This window comes from Rhinatrema bivittatum, chromosome 6, assembly GCF_901001135.1.
Source record: "Rhinatrema bivittatum chromosome 6, aRhiBiv1.1, whole genome shotgun sequence".
In the NCBI taxonomy this organism is placed as follows: domain Eukaryota; kingdom Metazoa; phylum Chordata; class Amphibia; order Gymnophiona; family Rhinatrematidae; genus Rhinatrema; species Rhinatrema bivittatum.
The window spans coordinates 41,773,608-41,787,681 of record NC_042620.1 but is presented as its reverse complement, the minus strand read 5'-3'; the positions used below and the strand labels follow the sequence as shown (position 1 = coordinate 41,787,681).

Genomic DNA, 14,074 nt, shown 5'->3' with positions numbered 1-14,074 from the left:
TAATGTTCCATATGTACCACTGTTCTATGTAAAGCCCCCTTATCTCTGTTGGGCAGTTTATCGTTATATGTAAACCGGAGTGATTTATAGTCTCTATAAGAACCTCGGTATATAAAAATTAAAAATAAATAAATAAATAAATATAAGAAAGTAACTTCTGAAAATGACAAGTGACTTTTAACATGAATCAATTTTACTCCACAAAGTCACTTTGAAAAAATATTAGATTTCCTGGCTAAGGTCATTCTGTGAATTCCAGGCCACTGTCGCTCAGTTTATTGACAAAAAAAAAATAAAAATTAAATTTACTTCCAGGTAAAAATGGATTAGAAAGCTCAAGACAGTCTTTCCCTTGAAGCTACATTTTTATGAGCATTCTATTTCATTCACAGTTTTGACTTCTTATGGTTTTTAAAATCCCTAGAAGCAGCCATCCAGGAAGTATCACAAGTTATCGGGCACATTGGCTCTGACTGGCCCATACCTAAAGAGCTAGCGCATGCCCTTATCTGTTTAATGCACCAGGGCAGGGGAGGAAGGGGGCACTGCTGATAGGTCCTGCTGGACGGCTGACCTGGAACCTTTCTGAACTCTGACGTTCGCATTTAATGATAAAACGGTAATTGTGAAAAGCAAATCTGTCCCAGTTCACGGCTCCAGAGACACGGCAGAAATCTCCAGGGATCACACACTTTCTTGATCGATTGCACTTCTCTTCTGGCGTGTACAAAAGGAGTGCCCCAGGCCAGCTACAGCTATAACCTCAAAATAATAAATCCAGAATTTAAAGAATAAATGCCTAAGACACGGTGACACTTTTCAAAACTCCCAGCCCAGCACTTCCTGGCTCGTAATCTCAGGCGTCGCCAGGAAGTGCCAGTCTGCCTGTTTTAAAAATGCCTGTGGTTGCCAGCCTGAGGCGGCTGCCATGCACCAGAGAGAAGCATCAGCTGGTGCTGACTGGCCAAGCTCATCCTGCCAGCCACTGAAGAGAGGAGAAGGCCCTTGTGCCACTGTAGCTGCTCGGGAAGGAAGGTGGCAGGGCATTAGGCATCCAAGGCAAACTTGTAACTTTGTACCCCCTTTCCCTCCTGCCACTAATTTCAGGCCCACACGCCAATCCCCCCTCTTTCCCAATATGTTGATAATTAAACTCGACAACCATGATGACGCCCCCCTCCCCTCTCCGAACAATTCTGTAAATGCGCAACGCTGGACATGTTCAGGGAGAAATTTCAAAAGCCATTTTCAGGGGTGAAAGGGCTTTTTGAGAACAGCCCATGCTAAAAGAACCTAAATCTTTGCACGATTCAAAGGGAACGTACGCTCATGGGTTTCCATTGAGAACTGGTGCAAAGGCAGTGGGTAAATGTACTTTCTTTGTTGCAGACTCTGCTAGTACAACTTTGGAAATTGCCTCCATATTTTTGAAATATATATATAGAAATAAAATATAATACTCTCACAATACATGTCTGTTTCATAATTCATGTCCCAGTGTTTTCTGTGATTTTTGGGGGTAGATGGCAAAAAAAAAAAAAAAGCCCAACCCCCAAACCCCACATCCCTACTTAATTACAAGTGACACAAACTCCATTACCAGGTAGATTGTGAAGTAACACAAAACCATGAAAGAAAGTCATTTAGAACCTACACAGAAAACCTACCTTGCCGAAACAGAACTAACTCCCAGAGTTCAAACAGCAACAACCTTACTATGAAAAAGCAGCTCATGCAAATATTACACGGGGCCCTAGAAGCACAATTACTATTGTTCCCCGTCGGTTCAAGCATTAGGCTGAGAACCAGGAAACCCAGGTTTCCGATCCTTCTACCCCTACTTGTGAGCTTGGGCAAGTGACTTTACCTCACGTTGCCTCGGGTACCCACTTAGATGGTAAGCTCTTTGGAAAGGATCATTTTGTACCTGAATTCTAAAACACTGTAAGCTGCCTTGAGCATTATTTGAAAAGGTGAGCTAAAAATCCACATTTTATTAGTATACCTGCTGAGAAAACAGAACAAGCTGGAGTCTTACAGATCCCTACACGCTAGCAGAACACCTCACCTCGACCACTCACAAAGCACAGAATACATTACCATAATCTGGCAAAAATAATCTGCAGGCAAAACCTGCACTGGAAACCCTAAGGCAGCAGACTCTGCAGGCAATGCACTACCGACGAAATAAAAACAGAAATGCATTCCTTCCTGTGCTGGGCAAAATCCAAAGACATCAGAGATGCACATTTCCTAAACCTGACAGAGAAAAATAAAAAAAAATTCCCAGAAAAGAACAAGTAGGAAGAACGTCGTATAATCCAGGAGCAGTAGCAGTACAATACGTATTCTGCCACCAGAAGCATAATCTGACCAGGGACAATACGGACCAGCACCAGATCCTGGGAATCGCCCTTATTAATGTCTTTGCTGCACCCTTTTATTTTACTACTTATCCCTCCTGTTCCCTGCAGGAAAGAGGGGGATGAGAATGGAGAAACAACTGTAGGGGAGAGGCTGGATTAGGGATCAGAGTGACTCTTCCTTGTACTGCTCTGCTCAGTCCACTCTAATCTCAGCCCCTCTCATCCTGTTCCCTCCCTGCACACTCTGCCTGGGAGGGGAGGGGCTGCTCTCTGCTGCCTAAGATTTGGGCACTGGCCAGTAGAGCCTTATGTGCACCTGCATAGTGAAGGCCCTGGTGCTGTGTCCAAAACCGCTGCAATCTAGGCCATCGCCAGCCCTAGGGGTGGGCATGCAATTTTGTTAATGATTGTGCTGATCGTAGTTCAGCTCACACGATCTTTTGTAGGCCAGCACAGAAGTGAAGGTAAGTCAGACACTCTCCTCCCCCAGACCTGGTATCTTATGTTTGTTTAATCACTTCTGGGGGAGAGATGACCTGCCTCTTGCCTCCTGAACTCCAGTTCAATACCTTTGCTGATCTTTTTCCTACGTTTCCCCACACCCCCTTCCTCAGCTAATGCCCCCCACCCACTACTTCCCTTTCTCACTCTTCCTTCATTCCCATCCCCTTATATACTGTCCTACTCTCGATCCCCCGCCCCATTCCCCTTCTACCTGTTGCTGCTATCTCTCCTTTCTCACCGTATCCTCTCTCTGCCTTTCCTCTCCTCAACGTCCACTGTCTGTCCTCCCAAAGATTACTGCAGCTGGTAATCCACACTCCACCTAGCATCAATGGTCTTGCTACCCTCAACCTGGTATCGCTAGGTTTCCTTCTCCAACCCTGGTTCTACCTCCATGCCCGACTGATATTGTGGTTTTTCACCTCCCCCGTTGCTTCTCCTCCAGACCTCTTTCACTATCTCTTCCAAACCGTCAGTCCTGGTGGAAAGGGGGAAGGAAGAGAAAGAGAGAGCAATGACACAAGGTGGGGGGGGGGGAAGAGAGCAGGGAGCTGAGATCACGGTTGATGTAGGGCAGAGATCTGCAACCTGTGGCTCCTCATCCGCATGTGTCTGACAATCTGAATGCAGCACGATGGCATGCACCAAAGAGAAAAAAAGGCTGTGCTCGGGGAGGACTGAGAGAGAGTGATGACTGAGGATTATGGGGGGGGGATTGAGAGTGACTGCTGGGGAAGAGGGGATTAAAAGAGAGAGAGAGACTGCTGAGGATGAAGGGAAACAGAATGACTTCTCTGATTAGGAGGACTGAGAGACAGAATGATGAGTGAGACTACTGAGGATGATGGAGATGGAGAGAACCCGTAATTGTTGGAGATTAGGGGACTTAGGTAAAGAGAGAGTGACTGCTGCGGATGAGGGAGGTTTGAGAGAGAGTGACTTAGGAGGAAGAGGGGGATGCAGAAGAGTGATTTATGGGGGGCGGAGATAGTGACTGCTAGGGATGAAGGGGAGTGAGAGAGAGTGACTGTTGGGCATGGGGGGGGGGGGGGGGACAACTGAGAGACAAAGATTGACCGCTGGGGTTGGAGATATTGAGAGAGAGAAAATGCTGGGAGAGTGGTGTGGGGAATTGAATGAGAGAAAGTGACTGCTAGAGAAGAGGGGATTCAGAGCGACAGAAAGAGAGAGACTGCTAAGCAAGGGGAGACAATTTACATGAGTGTCCTAGGCCAGGATTGTGGTTCTCAGAATATTTTGGATAACGGAAAAAAAAAAACCAAACAAACATGAGATGCTCTGCTATCCTGAAAGCTTGCAGACACCTGGTGTAGGGAGCGAAAAACGGAGATCAGTAGCACAACACAAGGGTGAGGGGGAGCTGGCAGGACAGGTGGCTGGCAGTAGAAAATGAAGAGTGGCTGAGGGTAGGGGGTTTGGGGTAGGACTGTGTGGGGGGAATACTGCAAAGTCAGCTTTCCCTTTAAAAGACATTAATCACGTATCCGAAAGGATAATTCCTTAACTCAGCAGATGTTTCAGGGCTCATGGAATAGGACACATGATTATCTATGTAAATACGTATTTAAGATCACTGTTTTTGCAGTATATTGTTCAATCACTTTATATTTTAACTTTAAAGACAGAAGCTGCAAAAATGGAGCACTTCACCACTTATTCCTATTTTACCAAACATTTATAAAACGAACCCGACGATTTTGGTCCTGAGACACACGGTAGGCGCCCTGATGTAATTTGCCAGGCTATTCCGCCTATGGATGCTTGTCAGGGTTTCCAAAGAATGACGGAAAGCTGCTTGCTCCGAAGGGCTTTTGACATTTTTGTGTTTACTCATTGGTAAACCCCCCCAACACTCTTCCTTCTAACCTTATTAGAGGCGAATAATGCTCCCCCGGCGATCAAAAAAAAAAATCATGCAGAAGGGGCGAATTGCAAAGAAATCCCAGTCCGCAAATTAGCAGACAGGCTCGGCTCATTGAGCAGGAATTAATGACAACGGAATGATCGCTTACAGTGTCTGCCGCCCCCGGTTTCAGGGATGGGATATAGCGGCTCCGGGGTGGCGGGCACGTGTCCGGCTGTCTCATTAAACAGAAGGGGGACGCGTCTCTCCAGTCAATCGCCCCCGTTCAGCAGCCGCCTCGACTCTGCCCGCATAAACTAGCATCTGCTCTGGGTGGCGTTTCGGAGAAAGGTCAAAGGGCTCAGCAGGTCAGGCAGGCGCTGCCGGTTTGCTTTCTAGCGAGGATCGAGTGCGGGAACGGCACATGGAGGAGGAGGAGGAGGGGAGGAGGATCGCCGGAATCTGGAAGGCTGAGGACGACGCTTTTGATCGGGCGCAAGAGTGCGATTCAGCCCGTGGGCTGCACGTGAATTAACGCAGCTTTTCCCTGACTTCTTTTCAAAACTATTATTAATATCCTGGTCAACTTTATCATCATTTCCCCCGTCAACGAATTGCGCCTTTCAATCAACTGGAAGCCGACAAACGCGGTGCAAGCGATTTAGCCGGGGGGGGACGGACGACTGTGAGACGGAAAGTTTGGGAGAGCGATTGCGGGGGGGGGGGGGGGGGGGAGGGGTCTGTCTTCTCCCCCCCTCCTGCCGGCAGGTCGTTTGCATAGAGGAGGATGGGCGAGCGGCGGCTCAATCGCCTGCACCGGGCTGCGGTTCCGCAGGAGGCTTTGAAGTGGAAATGTGAGCGCGCGGCCGCCCGCCTCCCTCCGCCGAGCGAAGCCCTCTCCTCCGTCCCGGGGAGCCGCACTCCTGCAAGGAAGCCCTAGCCTCGGAGCCGGCTTGGCTCTCCCTTCCCAACCTTCTTCTTTCTCCGGACGACGGATCATTTGTGTGCGGGAATATTAAGGGGGGGGGGGGGTCCCCTTTGCCCTCTGTGTTTAAAAAAAAATAAAATAAAATATAAAGCGATGCTTCCCTGCCCTGCCGGGGTGGAATAAACTCGTCGGGCAGCGCCGCCGGAACTTCGCTGATGCCCCCAGATTCCGTGGGCACCGCAGCCGCCCGGGACATGAACGGCTCGATGGCGGCGGCGGCGGGGGTCAACGGCAGTTCAGAGGGGGCCGCCCCCCGCCGGGGCGCCTTCTCCGTCTTCGGCGTCCTCACCCTGACCCTGCTCGTGCTGCTGATCGTCGCCACCTTCCTGTGGAACCTGCTGGTGCTGGCCACCATCCTGCGGGTCAAGACCTTCCACCGCGTGCCGCACAACCTGGTGGCCTCCACGGCCGTCGCCGACGTGCTGGTGGCGGCGCTGGTCATGCCCCTGGGCCTGGTGAACGAGCTGTCGGGCCGGCGCTGGCGGCTGGGCCGGCGCCTCTGCCGCGTCTGGGTCTCCTTCGACGTGCTCTGCTGCACGGCCAGCATCTGGAACGTGACGGCCATCGCCCTGGACCGCTACTGGTCCATCACGCGCCACCTGGAGTACACGCTGCGCGCCCGCCGGCGCGCCTCCAACCTCATGATCGCCCTCACGTGGGCCCTCTCGGCCGCCATCTCGCTGGCGCCCCTCTCCGGCTGGGGGGAGAGCGGCGACGACGAGGTGGGGGAGGGGGCAGCGGCGGCGGCCGAGAGCTGCCAGGTGAGCCAGGAGCCCTCCTACACCGTCGTCTCCACCTTCGGCGCCTTCTACCTGCCCCTGGGCGTCGTGCTCTTCGTCTACTGGAAGATCTACAAGGCGGCCAAGTTCCGCGTCGGCGGGCGCAGGCGGAACGCGGTGGTGGCGCCGCTGCCCGAGGTCGTGCAGGTAAGGCGAGCGCCGGCCCCTTTAACGTGTCCTTGCCGCCGCCGCTGGTTTCAAAGCGCTCCCGCGGTGGGCAGCTCTTCGCGGAGGATGCCCGCAGGCCTTAAAGAGCCACCGCCGGTAAATAGTAAGCGCGGAGAGCCCCGTGGCTTATGGTCAGGGAGTCCCAATATTTCAGGAAAAAGTAGCATTTCTGTAGTCACCAGGCGTACACAGCGCTGCACACAAGGGGATGGAGCTTACAGCCTACTTACTAAGATCGACAGACAAAAGAAGAGACTTTGAACAGTGAGGCTATGATTAGGAAGAATTGAACCAGGAGAATATCCTGTAAAGGGTGCGATCGCCGGGCTCGGCTTCCTCGGAGCCGCATTCCCTTCTATTGCTTTACAAAGGCTTATTTTAACTAAAGTTACTTTCTGTTTAATGTAATTACTGGGCTTGGCGCTTGCTCCTCATTTAGTTGCAACCCTATAATACAAGTACAAATTAATATGCATGAGTCTGTGTAGCTGTTCTCTCTCTCTCTCTCAAGTCGTGTAAACCTCCTGGGCCAAATAAAACTGCCGTTTTGAAATGCTAATTACTTAACCAAGCGCTATTTGGGATGTCTGATTGTATCCAAGATGTCTTGGTTGTAATGAGCTGTTGTTTTTAATTAGTTGCATTAGACTGTTAAGCTAAACAGGAAGTCGTGTGAAATCCATGAGCTTTATTCATCTGCTAAGAACAGCGATTTCCCAGCATAAAGTGAGGACTCGAGCACTTCACAAGTTGGAAATAGACCTGAGCAGTGACTGCCGTGCCAGTGCCCCGTGCTGATTTTTCCGTAGATGATGCCGGCTTCATTCATGGATTAGCCTGCATGACTCATTTTTATTTGAAGTGGGTTTTGCAATCCTTTGGCTAGCCTACATGTTACCCTGAAGTGGATTGTGCGAAACTATTTACTTAACACTAGTCAAGTGTGCCCATCTGAGGACAGTTGTGAAAGAGGTGGGTTTTTTTTCCCCAGCCAAGTTACTGAACTTGTAAAAAGCAGGCTGATCGAATTGGTTTGAAGAATGACTATTTAGTGCCTGGCAGTTTCCTCCAGCCTCTCTCCTGCTAAGGTGCCCTGAGCCATCATTCACAGGCACCTAGCCGGGGTGGTGATGTCACGTTTTATAGCCCTGCCCCCCCAAGTTTGCCCAGACCTGCCAGGGACAGCCCCTGCCGGGGGTAGCAGACACAGGCTCTTTCCAGAGCCTCTAGAATCCGGATATCTCTGAGAGATGGTTGAGAATCCCTCCCCCACCCCAGGGGGCTGTGAATGCTACCTCTGCTGCGGCGCTAGCTCTGGCCATCCTTAGCTCTTACAAAGCCGTGCACAGCACAGTCATTCGGTCAGCCCGAGGAAAGAATTTTAAAGGAAAAACTACATGTGTGGCAACACTCCTGCCACTCCTCTTAACAATTCCCCATAAACTTGTCTCCACGACCTTAGCCTCTTTCGCCACTGTATCTCCTCCTTTGTCACCTTCTAGCAACCCAGGAGGCAGTGCAGCAGAGTCACCAGCAGATGATAGAAGACAGACAGGAATGGAGGAAGCGCTGGATGAGGAGAGAACGACTGCACTGGTTGGGTAGAGGGGAGAAGAAAGTGCTGCTATCTTGTGCTTGGGGGGGGGAGGGGGCACCAGGGAGTCGGGAAGAGGAAGACACTGGGTGGGAGATGGGAGAGAGCAAGGACACTGGTTTGGGTGGAGTAGCAGAGAGAGTTTTGATACCAGGTGGGGGGAAGAGAGACCAAGTCAACACCTGGTCTGGGGGGGAGAAGAACTGGTGGGGGCAGGTCAGACAAAATCAGGGGTGGCAGGGAGAGGAGAATGTTGGCAGCAGGTTGAGGGGGTGGGGAATGAGAGAGTGTGATAGCACTAGCGGTGAGGAGGACATATTTATTTATTTAAAAACTTTTATATACCGGTATTAGTATGCATACATCATACCGGTTTACAATGTAACTTTAAAGGTAGAAATTACAATGAACAGGGAGGGCGAACAAGGAGGAGTATACAAAGAGCAGGAGGTGGAGGAATTAAAGCAATAATTAAAACTGCAACGGACTATTTACAGGAATATACAAGGCGTAGGCAAGATACTTGCGGAAGTCAGTGTACTTAGAGAGTGGCATCTGCCTAATTGCTGGTGCTGCCGCTCTATCTCCCCACTGACACTTACCATGCTAGCTCTCCTCCCCTTCACCTGCTGCCACTACTCAAACCCACTGCCCCGCTGTCTCACCATCCACTTGCTGTCACCATCTCTCCTATTTTGCCCTCACCCAGTGTCACTGCTCTCTCCTCCCACCCACTGCTAGCACACTCCCCTGCCCAACCCCTTCCACCTTTCCTGCTTTCTCTCCTCCCTGACACCTGTTGTCACTGCTCTTTCCTTTTTTCCCCTCCACCTCCCACTGCTCTCAGATTCTCTCTTCCCTTCCATCCCACTGCTGCTCTCCTCCCAGGCCTGGGTTTAGGGATAGGCGACTGCCTGGAATGTCAAATGTAAAGGCGCTAAATATCCAGCTTCTCCCACTTACCTTAGGTCATTGGTGCTTCTTCAAAGACGCTCCCCCCTTCTACTCTTCTTTCGTGGGTGCTAACATCTTAAATCCAGCCCTTACCTCCTCCCATCCGGTGCTGATGGGGTCTGTTCTCTCTGCTGTCACTCTCATTCAGCTAGGTGCTGCCATTCTCTTTCCTTCTTCCTGCACTGTTCTGCCTCTGCTCCTCCAGTAAGCCCCAGGCCATCATTCTTCTGTCCCACCTCTCAGATGAGGTGGTGAGGAAGAGCGAGAACTGATGGGGGGTTAGGAGGCAGAACAGCAGCACTGGACAGGAGGGGGGCGAGAGAATAGGGCAGTGGTTAGGGGTAAATGGAGGCACTGGGAATGGGAAGTAGAGGAGCAGCAGGATAACGGGGGAGAGGTGGCTGTGGGGGAGTGGAAGGGGGGTTCTTGCCTTTTGAAGGGGGCCGTTTCCAAACTGCTTGGGTGAAAAGTCTGCAGGCATCTTTTTACCTGTGGAGTTTGTGCCAGATTTCCTGGGGAAAGTGCATGCTTTGTGTGCAGCTAAAGGTTTTTATGGAAGATACCCTGCGTACATTGAATAACACAGATCTACAGGTGGCATGTTCCGAGCCTACTCAAAACAGCTCCCCTGGGATCGCCTCCCCTGCCCTAAATGTGGCTGAAAGCTTTGTGGAGCCCTGCACATCATTTGAGGAAGGACGATTAGCAAATACCTACAGTACCTAAAGATAAGCCGCTTTGAAGTTCCAAAAAAAAAAAAGCGGAATATTCATCAAATAGATAAACAATAATCAGACCGTCAGTTTGCACAGCTAAATCACTGTTTACCCCTCCTCAAATGTCCTTTAATATTGCCCTCAAAATCTCTGCTGCATCAGAGAGAACGCACAATGGAACTGTGCACCATATGAACAACAAAAAAAAAAACAGGCTGCACTGGGCATCCGCTGCCGAATTTTCTTTAGAACAGATATTAAATAGATGGCGATCTCAATTTCGAAGCTGACTGTCAGGTAAATAGTTCAGCTCTGGCAGCTGACAAGAGAAGCCAATTTAGAAATCAAGTCCATGGCTCCCAACCAGATTGTAGGGGGAATCAGCCATGCAGCCAGTCGATCTAGCTAGGGAATGCAATTTTATAAGGTTAATGTCTTGAGTTGTAACGTGCTCCGAACATCACATCCATCCCCTCACCCCTCTCCATCAACACTGGCACCGAGCACGTCCCTCTGTTTAAGAAGCGATGCTAGTAACAATCCCTAGACAAAAATATTTGGCTTTCACATTTCCAAACAGGGTAGCAAAACTCGCTTAAAGCGTGCATCTTCATCATGAATGGGTCACTGAAAGATTTGCAGTGGTCGGTGCTGTTTGGATTCCAGAAGAGAATCGCTTGTATTTATTTATTTATTTAGCGTTTTTCTATACCGGCATTCAAGATAAGAATCACATCATGTGCATGGTCATTTTGAAACCACATGAAAACATCAACAATATTAGTTATGTTTTATGTCTTTTCCCCATCCAAAACTATACAAAACTACCCAATTTTGTTTTGCGGTGTTGCATCATTTTAACACTCATTAGTGTGGCAGTGCATGCTGCAGTGCCTTAGTGTGCATTAGAAGTAAAGCATACGCATGGTAAAAATATAGCTCACGTTTAAAAAAAAAAAAAAATAAAAAAATAAAAAATTGTGCTTACTAAAATCGAAAGAAACGAAATGATATACATTTCAAAATGAAGCAAAAGAAATGAAAAAGAAAACCAATAAATGAAATAAAATGTTTTTCCATGCACAGCCAATTACAGCTTGTGGTGCCTGGATGTGGAATAATTGGGTAAAACTACTCAGTGAGAAGCTAGTACATGCCACACAATATTCTCCCTACCATGGGATGCCAGTCCACTGTCTTTCAGTTTTCTCCATGGCATTTAAAGGAAAACTGACCTCCCATAAACTGCTGATAACCATAAACCATTTTCTTGGTCTCTAAGTATGTTCTGTGCTGCCTTGTGAGTAAGGGTAATATTGTTTGACCCCCCCCCCCCTCATTCTGCTATAGTGTACTAGTAGTGATATATTACCTTTTGAGGGATAGCAGGAAGTTCATCTCGTTCCATCTCCAGGCAAAGGAAAAAAACCAAACCATGGAACATGATGGCAGATACACTATACAGCCTATCCAGAGAGTGTACATGTTTAGATCTTTAAGTCTGTCCCCATATGCTTAATGACAATTCTGTTTACCATTTTAGCTGCCGCCTGGATGAACTCGATTCTGCTTCTATCCTTTTGAAGGCGCAATTTTCAAAATTGTGCACAGTATGCCAAATAAAGTCTGACCAGAGCCATACGCATAGGCATTGTCACTTCTTTTCTCCTGCGGGCTATTCCTCTCCCTCTGTGCCCAAACACTCTTTCTGCTGTCACCTTGCTACCTGTTTTGGCCATCAGACATGATCACTCCCAGATATCCTGCTCTTGTACTGTGCACAGATGAACTTTACCCTCTTTACTGTACTGCTCCCTTTGGTTTTTGCAGAACAAATGCATAAACTTACTTTTTTTTTTTCTTTTTGCATTGAAATTTTAGCTGCACATTCTTCAAGTTTCACTAGATTCCTCCTCATCTTTTCCACAACTTCCTGAGGGTCTTCCCTGTTGCAGATTTTGGTATCCATAAAATGCAAACCTTTCTCAATAAACATTCCGCAATATTGCTGACAGCAGTGTTGAAAGGACCGATTCCTGTGGCACACCACTGATAACCTCCTTTCCTCGGAGGTCCTTTCTACTATCCTTTGTTGCCTCCCACTCAATCATTTTCTAACCCAGGGCACTCGCTATATTTAGAATTTGCCTATGCGGAACTGAAATTCAAGTACGCTACATGTAGCGCTCTCTCCTGATCCAACTGTCTGATCACCCGATCAAAGAAATTGATTTGATTCATCTGACAAGGCCTGCCTGCGCTCTGCCTCCGATCCTGCAGATCTGCTTGCAGGATTGGTGATCAGCATGTCCGGTATAGGACGAGACCATTCACCACAGCTTCCCTCCCGGACTGGTATATTTATTTATTTTATTAAAGGCTTTTATATACCGACTTTCTTGATACAAATCAAATCAACTCGGTTTACATCGAACTAAGCAGTAACTATAACCAACCAATCAACAAGAGACAATTTGAAGGAGCATAAAGTTACATTATAACAAGGATGCCTTAAACTGGGAGTAGGTAAAAAGAAAGGGAGAACGAAGATAGAGTACTATATACAAGGGAGGCAAGGAGCCGACCTCATGATAACTTGTAAGCATGATTTAGCGTTTATTTATTTACATAATTGCTGGAGCAATTCTAAGTCAGGCTGTTGGACTAGTGGCGGGGAAGGCTCGGCAGAACAGCCATGTCTTTAGTTTCTTTTTAAAAGTTAGTAGACAAGTTAGTTTGGTATATCCGTTGGGGCCCTTCTCCACACACTGGGGCAGCCTCGCACCCATGGGGAAGGAGAGTGCCCAAGCTGTGACCCAGGAGCAGGAAGATGGTAGAGCCCAGTTCCTGCTCTGTCTAAAACACTTAAAATGTGTTTTGGATGCTTGTGTAACCCCTTCTCCGGTTTATGGGGCAGGGGCACACGAGGGTCCTGGGGCAAATCCTTTAACTTTCTCCCACTCTGACACAGTCCAGGGGCCTCGGGGCAGGGTTTTGTTTTTCCAATGGGGGGGGGGGGACGGGACGGGGAGGACTAATCCTCCAGGGCCCAGTATGGCCGAGATGACTCTCTATTTGTTGCTGGGGGGCGGTAACAGGTCTCTATCAGGTTCAAGGGATGTGAGCACCAGAAAAGATTCTGGAGGCTCAGATTGAGTGTCCAAAATTTTATCTTTACTGTCAGAGTTCTTAAATGTCAGGAATGGCACTTTTACAACAGTTCTTGGCTTGATAAGATAAATTAGAGAACTGTAAATTTCATTGTGCAAGCATCTCTCAGTATCAAGCAGGGAAACTAACTCTCCCTCTCTATGGTTTAGACCAGCAAAGTTCCCAGTTGAGCAGGGCATCCTTAGATGGGATGGAAAACCCCTTCCAAACATACTAATTAGCAAAAGAATTAGTTTCTGTACAGCCTGCCCTAAGTGTCTCTCTCCCAGGGTGAAGACTCCACTGGGGGGGGGGGGGTCCTCAAAATAGAAATGCAGGTCTTACTCGCAGTTTTCTTCTTCAGTTGTCTCAGCAGGATGTTTCTCATGACCCAGTCCAGTAGCAGGGAATACAACAGCTCTCTACAGATATCCCCTCTTCAGGCAGGAAGGCTGGCAAAACCTTCCCACAAAGGTATTAAAATCTGGAACCCCCCTGCAGCGGGTCGCCCTTTGGAAGCTTCCCTACCTCCTGCTCTAACCTGGCTGGCGGAGACCCCGAATCCCTCCAGTTAGGGGTACCCGGGCTCTCACAGGAGGAAACCTCTAAAAGGTAAAAACATACGAAAATCTTAATCAAAAACAGAACCGGTACCCAGGCAGGCCCTGATCCCTTTCCCACTAGGATACTGGCTCAGGCTGTATAACCCAGGACCCAAGCAGGGGAACAACTCGAGGAAAACCACTCGTGCTCTCGCTAACTCTTATCCAAAATGCCACACTAGAAATGCTGCAGCCTGATTTTTATAAGCAGCAGCAACAACCTCAGTGGAGGAGCTGTTCAGAAATGGAGGCCCCTCCCTCTGCTATCTTTCCTATCCTAGCTCACAGGGTTCAAGACTAGGGCCGTATCATGATGATCCCAAAGGGTCGTCGTGCATGGCTAAGGTCATAGAAAGCTACAGTTCCCCCTGCAACCTGCCGACAAAAAG

At 48.7% G+C, this 14,074-nt stretch overlaps 1 protein-coding gene across 2 annotated transcripts in view; it reads left to right on the top strand.

Annotated features, from left to right (window-relative positions):
* Positions 1-5,035: 5,035 nt before the first annotated feature.
* Positions 5,036-14,074, top strand: part of LOC115093193 (5-hydroxytryptamine receptor 5A-like) — a 55,920-nt gene continuing 46,881 nt past the window's right edge. For both annotated transcript variants that reach the window (XM_029604893.1, XM_029604892.1), the window contains exon 1: positions 5,036-6,648. In XM_029604893.1, coding sequence (XP_029460753.1) covers positions 5,878-6,648 — 771 coding nt within the window. In that variant the 5' untranslated portion in view covers positions 5,036-5,877. The remainder of the gene's footprint in view (positions 6,649-14,074) is intronic.